Below are 15,496 nucleotides of genomic sequence, written 5' to 3'. Positions count from 1 at the left end.
ATTTCCTATTGTGTTAGGTTGTATTGTAGTCTTCTCTTTCTCTTGCATTTCTTACTCATGCACTCATCCCTTATTACAGCTTTTAAAGCCTTCCACTCATTGGACCTAGAGGTCATTATTCCCCAGTTGTGTTCTAGAAACTTGTATAAGACCTGCCGTATTTCAGTGAGAAACAGTGTCTTTCATGTCCTCTGTGTTTAATCTCCAGGTGGATATTCTATTAGGTCGCTTATCATATCAGAAGTGGCAAGTAGTACAAGAGAAACCTATTTGGGTACGGAGTAGACTGTATTTGTGTACTGAGACAGCGTGATAATAAAATTCCAACCAGCCTCCTGTACATGTGATAGTCTCTTAGTAGCATGAGCATTCTGTTAGAGCTGGGAATATCGTTATCCAGATGTCAATGCAGTCAGCCTTATCCATTACTTCAAACAGTGCATCGGTCATTGACATTTTTGTGTGTAGCCTTGGAAGCTGTCTGCTTAGGTTCCCGTCTAATACACAATTAAAAGTCTCCTGCCCAGGCTATGGATATATCTATGTTGGGAAGGAGCAGGTCGAGCAGCAACCAGGATTAAGCCTTGTCATCTGTGTTGGGAGTGTTTGAGTTTAGAAAACATATTTCCAACCGATCCAGAAAGCCATGCAACAGTATATGTCTACCCTATATAGCCGTGTGGAATACCTGTGCTAATATAGGACCCTAGTGGAATCGATACCCACACTCCTCTTACATAACAGCAGTATGTTGAGGAATATAAGTGTCTATATAAGCATATAAGTATAATCTATTTTCTCCTGAATTTCGTCTCTTCTGCATCTGTCGGATGTGTCTTTTGGAGTAAGGCATCCTTTCTAAGGTATGAATGCGTTGTGTATCTCTTTACATATCGTTAAGTACATGAACGTTTCATGAGGCCATTTCTGTTGGGCCATTATTGAGTCTTTTCATCTAAACTGCCTTGCAGATGTGTGTCGTGGGTACCAACCAAGAATCTGTATATGGTAGGCCTAAGGCATATAGACCTCAGCCCCTCCCCTTGTGACGTGCTTCAACATATATTCTGCAATATCCTTAAGGCCAGTAGGGTGCCCCTCTCCTATGCTGTGTGTGTATATTTAGGTACATACTTAATTCACATTGGGTGTAAAAGGCATACCACTTCGACTGAGTTTCAATTTATTATCAATTACGGTTATTGGCATGTTGGTTTAGAGTACCTTTGCCCAGATTTAATGTACCCTGGCTGTAGGTTAAGCATTTGTTTTGTGTATGGTGTGCGTCAGTTTGGTGTAGGTGTAAAGAAGGTTATGTCTATTTTAGGTGTTGTCTTTGTATCCATCGGAAGCAGAGCTAGCATAGTTTTAAGGCATTTTTGGAGGGTTTGATGCATTATTATCACTGTTATTTAAAAATTCTCACCTATCTCGCAATTGTAGCCGTAGAATCCCACGGGACAGACGCAAAGGTAAGAGCCTTCATAGTCCTCACATTCTCCTCCGTGTTGGCAGGGACTTGAATCACAGCTGTCAACTTCTACAGGGCAAAGATAAAATGAATGAAAATTAATGCTGGAACCCACTCCTGCTGAACATCCTAAAAGCAGGATGTGCCTAATAGCTTAAAGGAAACAGGATCTATCGCCAAATCAAATCAACAGAGTGAACATGAATGCAGATTTACCATTCTAAATAAATCAGCATCTCATCTTCTAGTACAATTTAATGGAAGCACATTTAGCAAGTGCTACTGTCTTTAAGGGCACCTCCAAAACGATACAAAATGGACTCCTTGAATGTATGCTAGAAATTATGAGAAGTTATATGGTCCAACAGGTGAAAAACACAGACTTTGTGGCTATTTAGGCTGATGACACCACTGATATGGCCACAAAGACACAGTACGTTTTAGTCTTTCGGTACCTTGACAATTACACTAAAGTTGTGGGGAGGTTCTATGGTTTCACACATTTAAGAGACTCTAGTGCAGAAACCATTACTTCAGCTATATTATGTTAACTGAACTTGATTTTTCCAGAGCAGCCTCAAAAACAAAAACTTATTGCACAAAGCTAAGATGGTGCATCAGTAATGAGTGGAAGCCTTGGTGGAGTACAGAAAAGAATTAGAGATGTGTACCCTAATGCCCATTATGTGCACTGTTACGCCCACCAACAGAATCTTACTATGCAACAGGCAGTATCAAAGATCTCCAAGGCATACATGTTCCTTTTGGATGTAGGAGGCATGGTAGTATTCTTCTCAAGTTTCCCCAAAAGAACGGAAGTACTTCGGGAAATTGTGGCCAAGAGGCTTCCAAGCGGACCCCCCAACTCATTGGAACTTTCACATATGAGAAATGTTTTGACGCTATAGAAGCCAATGCTGGTTTTGAATTCAAAAGTCGTAATGAAGCCCGTGGCTTTGCTAGAACACTGCAAAACAGAGCGTTTCAGTTCTTCTGTTTTTACTTCATGAAATAATGCCTTGTGTCGACATACTATACAGCCAGTTACAAAAACGAGAAATAGATACTGTCTTTGTGCAAAGAGCTACCAGTCTGTTTGTCACCAGCGTGAACAAATTGAGGGATGTGGTTGACAATTTAGACAGCAGACTGTCAAAGGATTCTACTTTCTCAAACTGCAGGAAAAACATCAGCAGTCTGGTCAGAATTGCAAAGAAGGTATGTGACATTATAATTGTGCATGCACAGGGACGTTTTTCTTTTACAAAACATTTGATGAGTGCCTCATTACTGTAAAGTGATCAGTTTGCAAAATATGATACGTCCTTCCCCGAGCAAGCTATGAATGAGGCTGTGGAAACTCATCCTATGCTCAACAAAGAGGATCTGAGAACTGAGTTGACTGCACTGTATGGAATTCATGTATACCGGCAGGCTACTGGTGCCATTTCTTTGCTGGCTTTAATTCAGAAACTTAATATGAAAAAGTTACTTACAGAGATAGTGGCTTTATTAAATATAGTCATTACCACTCCTATGACAACAGCAGAGGCGGAACAATGTTTTTCCAATTTAAACAGAATTAAGACATTACTGTGGAACACTATGATTGAGGAAAGACTGAACGCTTTAGCAATGCTCTCTATACAGAGAGACCTTGTCAAAAGAATCCCAGCCTTTAACGTTCAAGTTATTTAGAAGTTCACAGCTATTAAAGAGAGGCTTGCTGATTTTGTCTACAAAAAATGAATAATATGTTAATCCTGACATTTCTTCTTGAATGCTGCTAGTTTGTGACCTGCTTAATCTGTGAGGTACTCAGCATTCTTATCTCGAAGTCTGTTATGAAGCTCTGTGGTTATACTGCATAAGCATGTTATTATATGACATCTCTTTATTAACGTAATAACTGCCCTTTCACAGTTGCTTTATTAACCTTACTTTCTCAAATTTTCTTAAAAATGAATTTCCCCCTATTTTTTCAAACTTTTCTCGGGTGGATCCCAGCCGAATCCCCTTAGGTCATTCGGGCTTGCTCGCTACGCTCGCTTGCCATGGTTCATTGCACCACAAATTTTACGCTTTACCACTCTCAAATGTCACCAGCCGCCACTGCCTGTGATGCTAGAAAAAATGCCTACCTAGGGGAGCTCTCGTGGTTCCATCATATGAGCACTCTAAGTGCCTGGCCCCACAAAGGCAAAGCCCTCCAGTAACATTTCTATCAGAGGAGCCCCAGGGTGCGTGTTTGAGTTTGTTGTGCTTGAGTTTGTCAAGAGTGCACTTAGAGTTTCACTAACAAACTTTTCTCATGTGCGTCAGGTAAGAAATCTATGCAGTACATGAATTGGTAGTGTTTTATTGATGTAGAGTTTTGTGTGAATTCATTCAAATTAAATGTACTCAATCACTCTACGTGTTTTTCTTGGTAGCCCATTATTATCCATAGTGCAACAAACTGTAGAAGGAATTTGCTTTCTCAGATGTGATAATTGGAGTTTGAGGTCAACTGAATTAGTAGCTGCCGCTGGTCTGTGTTTGTGTCCCCTCATAAAAACTAGTATTCAGTCCTGCCAAGTACCACGCATCAGGCGTTAGACTAACGCATTTCAGTGTGGTGCTCCACCTCACAGCACTGAAATGCATGTCATGGATATGATGCATTCTTTATAGTGTCTCAGCTGAAGCACTGCTTAACTGGCGTGTGTGGCAGATGGCATCACGTCACAACCGTGGCCTGTGCGCCTGTTCTTGCAGGCTTGGTTTGCTCGCCACTGAGCTATGGGCTGCTGGTAGGTTCATACCTGCAGTGCTACAATGTATCAGTCTCAAGAGATTCATGTGGCGCTGCGCTGCTCTGAGTCAGACAGCCTGCAGCCTGACATCAAGAGGTAGTGCCCTAGAGCTGGGCCCGTTTAGGTTGTAAGTGGGCGTGTTGCTGCGGGGGACATCACGTCCTGGAGCCAGAGCCAGGAGTTTGCGAGCGGCCGACCGCAATCTTGGCTTCTGGTCGCAGCGCTGCCTACTGCTCGCACCGGACACGGTGGGCCAGTTATTGACGGCTGTAGTGCAGGTTGAGTTTTCAGGTGAGTTTATCTGCAGTGAAGTTCTCATTTCCTGAGGCCGTCTTTACGTTTTGTGATTGTGACTGTTTTGTTGCTGCCTGGCCTCATTTACAGATAATGACCTCTGGAGGCCGGCCCCAGTCTTTCACTGCAAACGAGTTTCAAACATGCTGAAACATCAATATGCAGAAGTAGAAATAAAACTGTTAAAAGGAGCTTTGATTCCAGGAAAGCTTCTAGGAATGCTTCATAGCTCAGGCTTTTTTGGGGGCACGCCTGCAGTCCTCCTAGGCCAGAGCGGCTTCTTCCCAGGCCTCCTCGGCACGCACAGGTGGAAGGCCGATTAGGACAGGTTTCCCTCTTTTGTGCATTAGGCAAATCCTCACCTGTGTAGGTTTTCCTACAATCACTTAATTGACCAGTGATTCAGCCGGTGGCTAGCAGGCCCCCCTGTAATTAAACATCCTTGTGTTGCAATGCAAAAAGTGGTACCCGGGGGCTTACTGCGGTCTGCACCTGCCAATCATGCAGCCTGGGAAGTAGGGGGCGCAAAAGTGTGGCATGGATATACCTGCTATAATGCCATCACGGTGGGGTGGGTGGCATGGACAGAGTGGTTAGCGCCCCTCCATTTATGGTGCTTTTCAGAAGTTGAAAAATCTTCTTGGAGTTTCTTGTTGCTCAAATGGGTGTAATTTGTGGTATTTATGTTTCCTTTGTCTTCATTGCTTGATTTCATTGCTTGATTCTGCAAGCAAGTGTCACTCACAGTCGTTGAAATGTCACTCATAATTTCACTGAAATTATGAAAATGTCACACATAGGAATCTGAAACCTTGGTAGCTATGAGTATTCAAACTAAAGTCCCTTATCCCTCAATTTTTTAACAGTCCATTATTGGCACACCCAGTGATTTAGCCCCTTTGAACAGATCGCATCTCCTATGGAATGCATACTAGGCACAGTCCACATATCATCTATCACTTTGTACAACCGAAAAACGGGCTGAAAGGCCATCCTTTGTCTACGCTCTCTGAGATTCCCCAACTCAGTCCAAACTCCTTCAAGAATGCAGGCCTGGTCCATGTCACTGCAAGAACCACAGCTCAGAGTATGCCCATCGAAACCCCCATGTAGCCACAACCATGAAGGAGCTCCAGTCAGTGTACTCCTCGCTCCTCAAGAACTCGACTCCGATCCACACAATACCTTTCTAGGTTGTGCAGCACCCACTTACAAACATCAACCCAGTCCACATCCCCTTAACAATACCACACCATTTAATGCTCCTCAAGAATTGAATCATGTCTACAAAACCTGGTGATCATGTACCCAGCCTGATTCATGTTACATGGGATCAGTCCACATCCTCACTGGCATTGTAGACCAGTCCACGCTCTTCGTGGGTACTAATCCTGCCACGTATCAGAACCTAGAGCTAACCTGCATAACACTACAAACCTTAGTCTGGTTAAGAAACCCTCCAGATTGCAAATCCTCTTCACACCTGTGTTTGGATCAATAGCAGCTACATGAACACTGGAACACGAGGGGCGTGGCTTGGTGCCGCGGATGGCGGCCGACTAGATCGCGAGCTCCGCATCGGAGCCCGCTTTCCTCCTGATTAAACGGTGTCCGGGGCCCCCCGTGCGGCTCCACTGGTGGCGGAGGGGGCGGGGCTCACTCGGTGTGGTTCTGAGGAGCCGGAGCAGCCGCTGAATGGAGATCTGCCGCGAGAGGCACTGGCCGGGTCGCTCGCTGGTGAGGCACCTAAGATGGCGGACTAGTGGCGCGGTGGAGACCTGGATCGGATGGGCGCTGGAGCTCGGATCCAGAGGTCGGAGGTCGGCGGATCGGAGCCCCGCGAGTGCTGGAACACGGAGACTGACGACGGAGGGCGTTCCGCCCCTTTGTCCAGTGCCCGATCGGCAGCGGGGCCTTGGTGGAGGTGCTGAGCCCGACGGAGGTTGCGCAGAGGCCGCGCCTACACGTCGCCGGGAGACCTGTGTGAGGGAGCTGGCCCCTGGCGGCGTCCGGCGCCCCGACGTCCTCCTGGCCTGAGAAGACTTGGGACCTGCCATGGCCTGCCCGCTACGCACCTGAAGTGGGGTGGAGGCCTCCGTGTGTCCCCAGGATCGGAGACCGTCGGAGCCCTGCTGAGGCGGTTGAGGTGAGGTGCATCGCGCTGACAGAGGCGCGGGAGGAGGAAGGTGGGCGGCCTGGGACCCGGCTCCTGCGCCTGCTGGCGCCTGACCTGAGGTGAGATAGGGGGCCGGTGGGGGCCCTTACTTGCAAGCGGACCGGCGGTGAGATCCGCAGTGAAGAGAAGGCCCGGCAAGGTGCGGCCGGAAGGACTGGTGCCTGTGGCGGGGGCTCATCAGTCGGAGGCGGACGTGACTCTCTGGACGCCCTATGGGGTCGGGGGCCTACGCGCTGGGTCCGATGAAGACTGGAGCCAGGGCAGGGCTGGCGGTCGGGGCCTGCACCTCGCCCCTGACGCATGGAGCTGCCTGAGGAGTGCCTGGGGACCGCACCTTGCACTGCGCCCCTTGGCGGGGAGAAGCGGAGCACCGCCGCAGGGGAGCAGGGGGACCCCCTCGGGGACTGAGCTGCGAAGAGAGAAGGTGCCCCGCCGACTTGCCCCGCATTACATGCTGCCCATCGGGACGGGAGAGTTGGGAGCGGATTGGGCTGTGGTGGATTGAGGGCCTGCGGAGCATCGTGCGGGAGTGGTGGCAGAGGAGAACCGGGAGAGTTAACTGCCCTCGGCGCTATAGTGGAGGTGAAAGTTGGAGTGCCCCGCGGACATACCCATATGGCATGGGAGTGTGGTTGTGAGGGAGAGAGGGGACTATCATCTTGCCCACTGGCCGGCGCTTGAAAGTGACCCCTCCCGGTGACAGCTTCTAGTGTATCTACAGCTCCAACGAAGTGGGAGACCTCCCTCCGTGGGGACGCACTATGGGGAAGCCCAAAGGGAAGAAAGAGGGGGGCACTGCAGCAATCGGACTCTGAGCTCTCGGGTCGGGGCGAGCCGGGGGACCATGGCCAACTTCGCGACCCGCACCAGCAAACACAATTCGACAACATCCTGGCAGCAATCGTGGACACCAAAACAACACTGCAGCAGGACATAGCGCAGGTGGCGACGGGCCTCGGGCTCCTGTGGGCGGACCATGGCAAGCTTGTGGACAGAGTCTCGGAGGTGGAAAAGACGCTTCAGGCAGTGAGTCCACTACAAACCACGCTCCAGGCAACCATGTCGGATGTCCTGGTTCGCGTTGGGGCGCTGGAGAAGAGAGCGGAGGAGGCGGAAGGGCGCAACCGCCGGAACAATGTCCGCGTCGTGGGGCTTCCGGAGAAAACGGAGGGAGATGATATGGTGACGTATCTAGAAGGTTGGTTCCAGACGGTGGTGGCCCCGGAGGGCCTGTCGTCCTTTTACTCGCTGGAACGAGCGCACAGGGTGCCTGCTAGGCCTCCTCAGCAAGGCCGACCCCCCCGCCCGGTGGTGGTGAGGTTGCTACATTACCGGGACCGAGACCTTCTACTCCAGAGAGCGCGTACGCACTGGCCCTTCCAGGTGGGGAACAGCAAAGTAACTCTATTCCCGGACTACACTTATGAAACCCAGAGGCGCCGTTCCTCCTTCCTCGCAGTTAAACGAGAATTACGAGAGGAGGGCCTGCAGTGCGCGCTGCTGTTCCCGGCCAAGCTACGTATCATTGTGGATGGATCCTCACACTTTTTTGAGACGCCAGATGACGCCTGTGCATGGTTGGAATTATACAGAGCTGGAAAAGATGGCAGGGGGAACTCGGCACGAGCCCCGGCGGGGGCCCTACAGCAAAGGAGATCGCGGAGGCCCCGGCGCAGCAGAGGGGCCATCAGGGGCCCGCTTTCGCGGGAGGCGGAGGCAGAACGGAGGGACGCGCTGTATGCGGCAATGGCGCTGATGAGTACCCGGGGCCAACGCACTCCAGGGCGGACAGACTCGGATACAGGCGGGGATGGCTCAGCTGGTGAGGGCTCGGAGTCAGACAGTGTACACCTGCCATCGGTTACACCGGCCACAGTGGATGGAATGCTGGACGAGGTTTAGGCGGGATGCGGGACTTCCTCAGGTGGACCATCCTGGCCTCGCTGGACTTTTCACTGCAGGTTTGATGTGGGAGGGAGTATGAGGGGCGGTGGGGAGCGAGAGGGAGCGGCTGCCCGTGCTACCAAATGTGCCGGGGCGGCCGGCCGGACTGCGGGACTGGACATGGCAGGAGCTCCTGAGCGTGGCCGGCTGGGATGGCTGGATGCTGTGCTGGGTAGAGGGTGGGAAGAAAAGCGACAAAGACAAAGGCAACCGAAGAAGGTAGGGCGGGCCCCGAGAGTGCTAGGCTGCTAGGGGATCGGCGGGACACAGCGATCTGGAGGCCTTAAGGCAGCTGTCCGTTGGTAACCGATCCCCCCTCGTTGCCCATAAGGCATGCCCACAGTGTCTGCTGTCGGGCTTCGCAATTGTTTCAGTGGTATTATGGTTTGGATGGGAGCTAGATTGGTGTTACTAGGTCCTGTTCTTGGGAGGGTGGGGGTGTTGGGTGTGTTAGGGGACTGTTGGGGAGGGATCCTCACTGACGGCATAGCGGCCGAAAGTTCTCGATTCAGCGGGATGCAATGGGAGAATGGCTGATTTAACTAATTTGAGATGTATAACCTGGAATGTGCGGGGGCTTCATACTATGACGAGACGGCATAAGGTCCATGCTTATCTAATCCGCAGGGGAGTCCACATAGCACTGCTCCAAGAAACTCACTTGACGAAGGCAGAAGGGGTGGCGCTGCAGCGTAGGTGGAGGGGACAGGTTTTCAACACCACGTATTCTGCGTTCGCTAGGGGGGCGCTGATCTGGGTTAGAGCGGGTGTCCCGTTTCAAGTGACTAGGCAAGCAGTTGATCCCGAGGGCAGGTACGTGGCAGTTGAGGGGAAGCTCAGGGGGAGGGATATTGTCTTATGCAGTGTATACGCGCCCAATGTCGACCAGGTGGGCTTTCTGGCGCGGCTGTCCGGCGCTTTGGCTTCCTACCTAGCGAGCCCTCTGGTGATGGGGGGAGATTTTAACTCTGTTATGGATGTCTCTCTTGATAGATCTCACCCACCTTTGGCCGACTCACCGGTGAACCGCTTGACCAAGGGTAGGCTCGTCTGGCAGGTGCGCTGGGGACTGATATACGCTTGGAGAGCGCAGCACCCGGGAGATCGAGACTACTCTTATTTTTCTAGCATGCACGACCTACATGTACGCTTAGATGCGATATTGTGCTCCCCGGCGGTAATGCCCGCTATAGTACGCACTGAATATCTAACCCGAACACTCTCTGATCACAATCCCCTCCTCGTCAGCATGAATTAGATGGCTGGGGTCTCGTGTGTTCCTACTTGGACGCTGAGACCTGAGGCGATGGACGACCGAACTTTTCCAGACAGCGCTGGAAGGGGGCATCACGCAGTACTTTGCGGAAAACGCGAACACGGCTGAGACAAGGGCGACAGAGTGGGATGCCTTTAAAGTTGTAATCAGGGGGCTCTGCATAGGGAAACATGTGGGCATACGGAAAACGTTTCTGGACGACTTGGCCAAAGCGGACTCCACTCTGCGGGAGGCAGAAAAGGAGCGACCCGGCCATCCTGAGCTGCAAGAAAGGGTTGCTGCAGCTAAGAAGGCGGTGGCGGTTGAAGTGGAACGGTTGCGCGTTTTCGATCATAGACGATACATGATGAGGGCCCATGCGGAGGGAGATAAAGCGGGGACGTTATTGGCTTGGTTAGCCAACCCCACCAGAAGGAGCTCCCCTGTCCTGGCTCTGGAGAGAGCGGAGGGGGGGTTGGTTTATACCCAAACTGCACTCATGCAGTGTTTTAAGCACTATTATGAGACGCTCTACAAAAGTAGGTTAGAGGAGGGTGACCCTGCCGTTGACGCTTTCTTGGATGAGGTCACGCTGCCAGGACTGGACCGGGAGCAGGCATTGGACTTGGGTAAGGACGTAGAGCCGGGTGAAATACGAGCTGCCATCAAGCGCATGGCCCGCAACAAGACACCGGGGCTAGACGGATTGCCCATAGAATTCTATGGGAAATATACTGACTTGCTGGTCCCGCGGCTCCAGGAGGTTTATAGAGAAGCTAGAACATTAGGACGGCTCCCCCTTTCGATGCGCGAAGCGCTGGTGATCCCGCTATTGAAGCCGGGTAGGGAAAGTGAGAAGGTGGCCTCTTATAGGCCGCTGTCGATGCTAACCACCGACTATAAAATATTGAGTAGTGTACTGGCGGCCCGATTACTACAATATATGCCCACCCTGGTTCATGAGTATCAAACTGGGTTCATTCCACAACGAAACACGACTGCGAACATCCGGAGATTGGTGCGATTACTGGGCGATGACCACCCAGAAGCCCCGCAGCCTATGATACTCTCGGTAGATATCGAGAAAGCTTTTGATAGCTTGGAATGGGGATATTTGTATAAAGTATTGCGTAGGTTTGGATTAGGAGAGGGTTACCTCCAATGGACAAAAGTGTTATATACTTCGGCAGAGGTTAGGGTGCGAGTGGGCTCCTTGATTTCTCCGAGATATTTGGTTGAGCGCGGGACAAGGCAGGGTTGCCCGCTCTCCCCGTTACTGTTCGCCTTGGCGGTGGAGCCCCTCGCGGCCAAGATTTGGACAGGCCGCTACTACAGGGGTTTGGATGGCAGAGACGGGCGACAGCATATATCGCTTTATGCAGACGACCTTTTGCTGTTCCTCGAAGACGCTGGCGGGGCGATGGCGGGGGCGGAGAGGTTACTATCGGGGTTTGGGGACATATCAGGGCTTCGAGTTAATTGGGCTAAGACGTGCCTGTTCCCGCTGCGACAGGGGGGGGCTAGGCCGGACATGTCCCGAGCTGTCCGCTGGGAACACACCTGCCTGCACTACCTAGGGGTACATATTTATCACACAATGGCAGATATACTGGAGGGCAATGTGGGCCGCAGTATACGGGCCCTGAAGGGGAGTATGGCCTTTTGGGCCACCCTCCCGTTATCGGTGACGGGCCGCATCTCCCTTTTGAAAATGGTGGCGCTCCCTCGCTTATTATATTAATTTAGGACACTTCCGGTGTGGATACCCAACTCCACGTTCCGGTTGCTGAAATCGATGGTGGTGTCTTTTTTGTGGGGTACGGGCAGGCGCAGAGTGGCGCTAACAACGCTTATACGACCCAAGAGTGAAGGAGGGCTGGCGGACCCGGACTTTGAACTATATTACTTAGCGGCGCAATTGCAGATCTTTACCCAAAATGTGGCGCGGGTGTTCCGCGGTCCGGAGGCCAGACGGGATGGGGGAACACCACGCCATGTCCTTTCCTACATTGCCCTGCAGCAGAGGCTGGAATCCCGGGACCTCCTTACGGAGGAGATAACCTTCAGGCTCTGCTGGAATCGCACCCAGAGACGAGCGGGGGTGTTACATCCGTATGCACCGGAGATGCCACTGGGGATGCTGACTGCATTGCCACACGGCGGGGACTGGTCGCACTTACAACTTTGGGAAGAAGCGGGACTGCAGGTGGTGGGAGACCTATATGAAAACGGGGTATTGCTGTCCTACCAGACTCTCCAAGAGCGGTTTGATTTGCCTAGGGGAGGTTTCCTGTTGCACGCAGCGATTACCAGAGCGATGCAGGCGCATTGGAGGGAGGGGTTGATGGCCTGCCAGTATACTATGATGGCGGCAGGAACTGTTAAGGCGGTTACGTGCCTATATTCTAGAATGCTCCTCGAAAACCTACAGACTCTAGCTGTACTGAGGGAGAAGTGGGAGAATGATCTAGACAGGGCTATCCCTGAGACGGCCTGGGCGCAGATAGTGCGACGAGCTTGGAAGAGCACGAGAACCGCAAGGTTCCAGCTGGTGCACTTCTACATACTCTACAGAGCATACTTGACACCTGGGAAAATCCAGAAATATTTTAAAGTTGAGGAGGCGGCATGTCCCAGATGCCTGAGGACTGGGGTGGAACTGGATCATATGTTGTGGTCTTGCCCGGCGCTGGGGCCTTACTGGAAAGAGGTGGGAGATACCCTGAATGAGGTGACAGAGAGAGGGTTGGAGTTCGATATGGCTGTTAGTATATTGCACTGGTTCCCACACACGCCCAAAACTAAAATCACGAGCAAATTCGTAGACATGGGGCTTATAATAGCAAAACGAGAAATCACGAAGAGGTGGAAGGCAACAGTAGGTCCCACTAGCAAGCGATGGAAGGGGGAATTCTTAAATTGGCCACCAGCGAGGGTGCGCTGCGGTATCAATGGGCTCATAGGCGCAATGATGATAAGGCGCTAGAGGCGGCAGCTGTGTGGGAGGCGTTAGTGCAGGCACTGCGAGAGTATGAGCCAGACGTGGATGGAGACGACCGAACCGGGGATGAGGGGATTACCCCGGAGCAAACTGGGCACATCACATAACTTGAATCATTGGTATTCCTTGGACTGTATGATATTAGAGAGCAGAGATGGACGCATGCGTTGTTGAGGAGGACTGAGGGAGGGGGAGGGATTTGGAAGCTGAATAGGGGTTAAAAATAGAGGTTTTGTTATGCAGCTTATTGGTTATGCGTTGTATAGGCCGGGAGGGACCTTTTATGACCCTGCTTTAGGTAGGGTAGGATTGGCGGGGGGCTTGTGCCTAATTTGCAGGGTGGATGGTGAAACAACTTGTGTAAGGCTTTACATGTGGTTGTGCAACAAAAAAACCAATAAACTATGTTTAAAAAAAAAAATGAACACTGGAACACAAACTACGACAACACCACCAGAAATCTGCAGGCCATATCAGTCAATGTTCCCTTTGGTGTCCTTAAATATGTGTACATAGTAAAGAACGATGTAACATTCAGAAGAACACATGGGTAAGTCGTGAAAGGAATATGCGTTTTCTATTTGTACGCTTTTTCTCTTTTTAATTAAACTTTTGCTCCAAATTACTTTGCTTGTTTATATTTTTCAGACACCGAAGATACTGTATTTTGTTTTATTTTATGCACAAAACAATTTTGTCAATATTTGGTCTGAGACTATAAATATTTAATTTGATACGCTTTATTAGCATACATTATGAATTTTGTGCTTCCGAGACCTTATTCAACTTCATAAATGAAATAATTTTTTGGGTCAGCTTTATGGTTTACATTTTTTTCAGGGATGAGCAGGTTGCGCATAAAGATACAGCCGCTCACCTGGGCCAATGTAATGGGGAGGAGAGTGTTTAACAAGTCCTTCCTTTTTAGCTCACTAAATTCTGACACTGTGACTCCTGTATTGATAACTGGATAATTAAAGCTACAGGTAGCAGAATGCAAAGTGATGTGGCTACCAATCCGCCTAACAACTCACAGAGAAAACGAGTGGATTGGCAGCTTCTCGGGGCATTTAACGTTCAGCTCGAACAAAGAACTAAAGATGGGGTAGACTACACTGTTCTACAGTAAATACCTATTTCCCAAAGTGCCCAGTTTGAAAGCTGATTTTTAGTCAGTGTCCGTTCTCACGCACCCAACCCTTTCTAGCTTCATGTAAAGACACTTCTGAACCACGGACTTTGATGACGGAATTATACTCTCAAAAAAGTTGCATCATTTCATGAAATGTTGCTTGACAGTGACAGACTTCGCCCAGATAGCCAAGAAACAACCACAAGTCTCTAGACCCCCCTTAAATACTTAGCAATGTCAACAAATGTACTCCAGGATTACATGAACTAAAGGTTCAATGAAAATTACGGAATGGCAATTGCCAGCTTGGAATCAACTTTCAAAACGTGGGTTGTCTTGGTGTGAAAACAGGGCAGGTATTTTAGTTTATCTGTACCAGGCAAACAGTAATTGTATATACACTTGGATATAATATCTGTGGCAGCATTGTCTTCCTGTTTGGACAAGATTCCATACACAGGCAGAGCAGACTAAAAAGTCACCAAAGGTCCGATTTAATACACTTTGGCATGTGTGCTGATGTGGTAAAAACTACAACATCCATTAACTTTTCTTCACAAAGAACAAGTTTCTTACCTTCGGTAACGATATATTTGTATTAACATAGGTTAGTTATAGACTCCTTACCTGTAGGAGAGTGGCATCGACTGCATAGTTGCCCCCAACTGTTTGCTGATGTGTTGACTGTTTTATGACTATAGCCAGGCTGTGACCCTGCTATCCAGGACCCCAGCCTATCTGCTTCCTCTCTTAAACCATGTGAGTACCCTAGGTACAACCCAATTGGATGCTGAGGATACCCTGGCAGTCCCTTGTAGATGGTACCCTAGGTACCCAGGGCATGGGTCCCTCAGTAGGCCTACCAGGGCTGCAGCACTTATTGTGCCACCCTAGGACAGCCATACAAAATGACACCACCAGACCACTACTGTAGTTTGGGTGAGGTGGTGCTAGCACCTCTTACAGGGATATAGGTACCCTATATCCCACCCCATTACAATACATGTACTCTCATAGGTCACCCCTATGGCAGGCCTTGGTAATCCTACAAGGCAGGGTGCTGAGGTATGTGTGAGGGGGGACCCCTACCTGAGTAGGGCCCCTCTGTAACCTTCGTAAGATCATTGCTGAGTTGTTTGTAGTGTAGCCATACCATATACTCTTAACCGCATTATAAGTATATCGCGATAGCGTGATAACTTGAGAATGGCTACACAGAACCATATCGTGTTTGATGTCAAACATGTAGGAATCATACCCCCAGTCCAGCCATGGGCATGAGGGCATGATTCCCCCCTGCTAGAGGGGCGATATGGGAAAAGCGGCAGAATTTAGACACCAATTTAAAAGTGCACACGTATCACAAAATGGATGCTACCAGCCACCCACACGACTCTGGCTGCCTGTTGCTAGGGAAAATCCCAGCCT

General features: G+C 50.1%; 1 protein-coding gene across 5 annotated transcripts in view; it reads right to left on the bottom strand.

The window, feature by feature from the left end:
* The window catches only part of SNED1 (sushi, nidogen and EGF like domains 1), a 3,096,442-nt gene that overhangs the window by 966,281 nt on the left and 2,114,665 nt on the right, over positions 1 to 15,496 (bottom strand). For all 5 annotated transcript variants that reach the window (XM_085634426.1, XM_085634427.1, XM_085634428.1 and 2 more), the window contains one exon: positions 1,427 to 1,540. In XM_085634426.1, coding sequence (XP_085490552.1) covers positions 1,427 to 1,540 — 114 coding nt within the window. The remainder of the gene's footprint in view (positions 1 to 1,426; positions 1,541 to 15,496) is intronic.

The sequence above is a fragment of the Triturus cristatus genome, chromosome 11, assembly GCF_964204655.1.
Source record: "Triturus cristatus chromosome 11, aTriCri1.1, whole genome shotgun sequence".
In the NCBI taxonomy this organism is placed as follows: Eukaryota; Metazoa; Chordata; class Amphibia; order Caudata; family Salamandridae; genus Triturus; species Triturus cristatus.
Note: the sequence above shows the minus strand (reverse complement) of the source record. Positions and strands in the feature narration are given on the sequence as shown.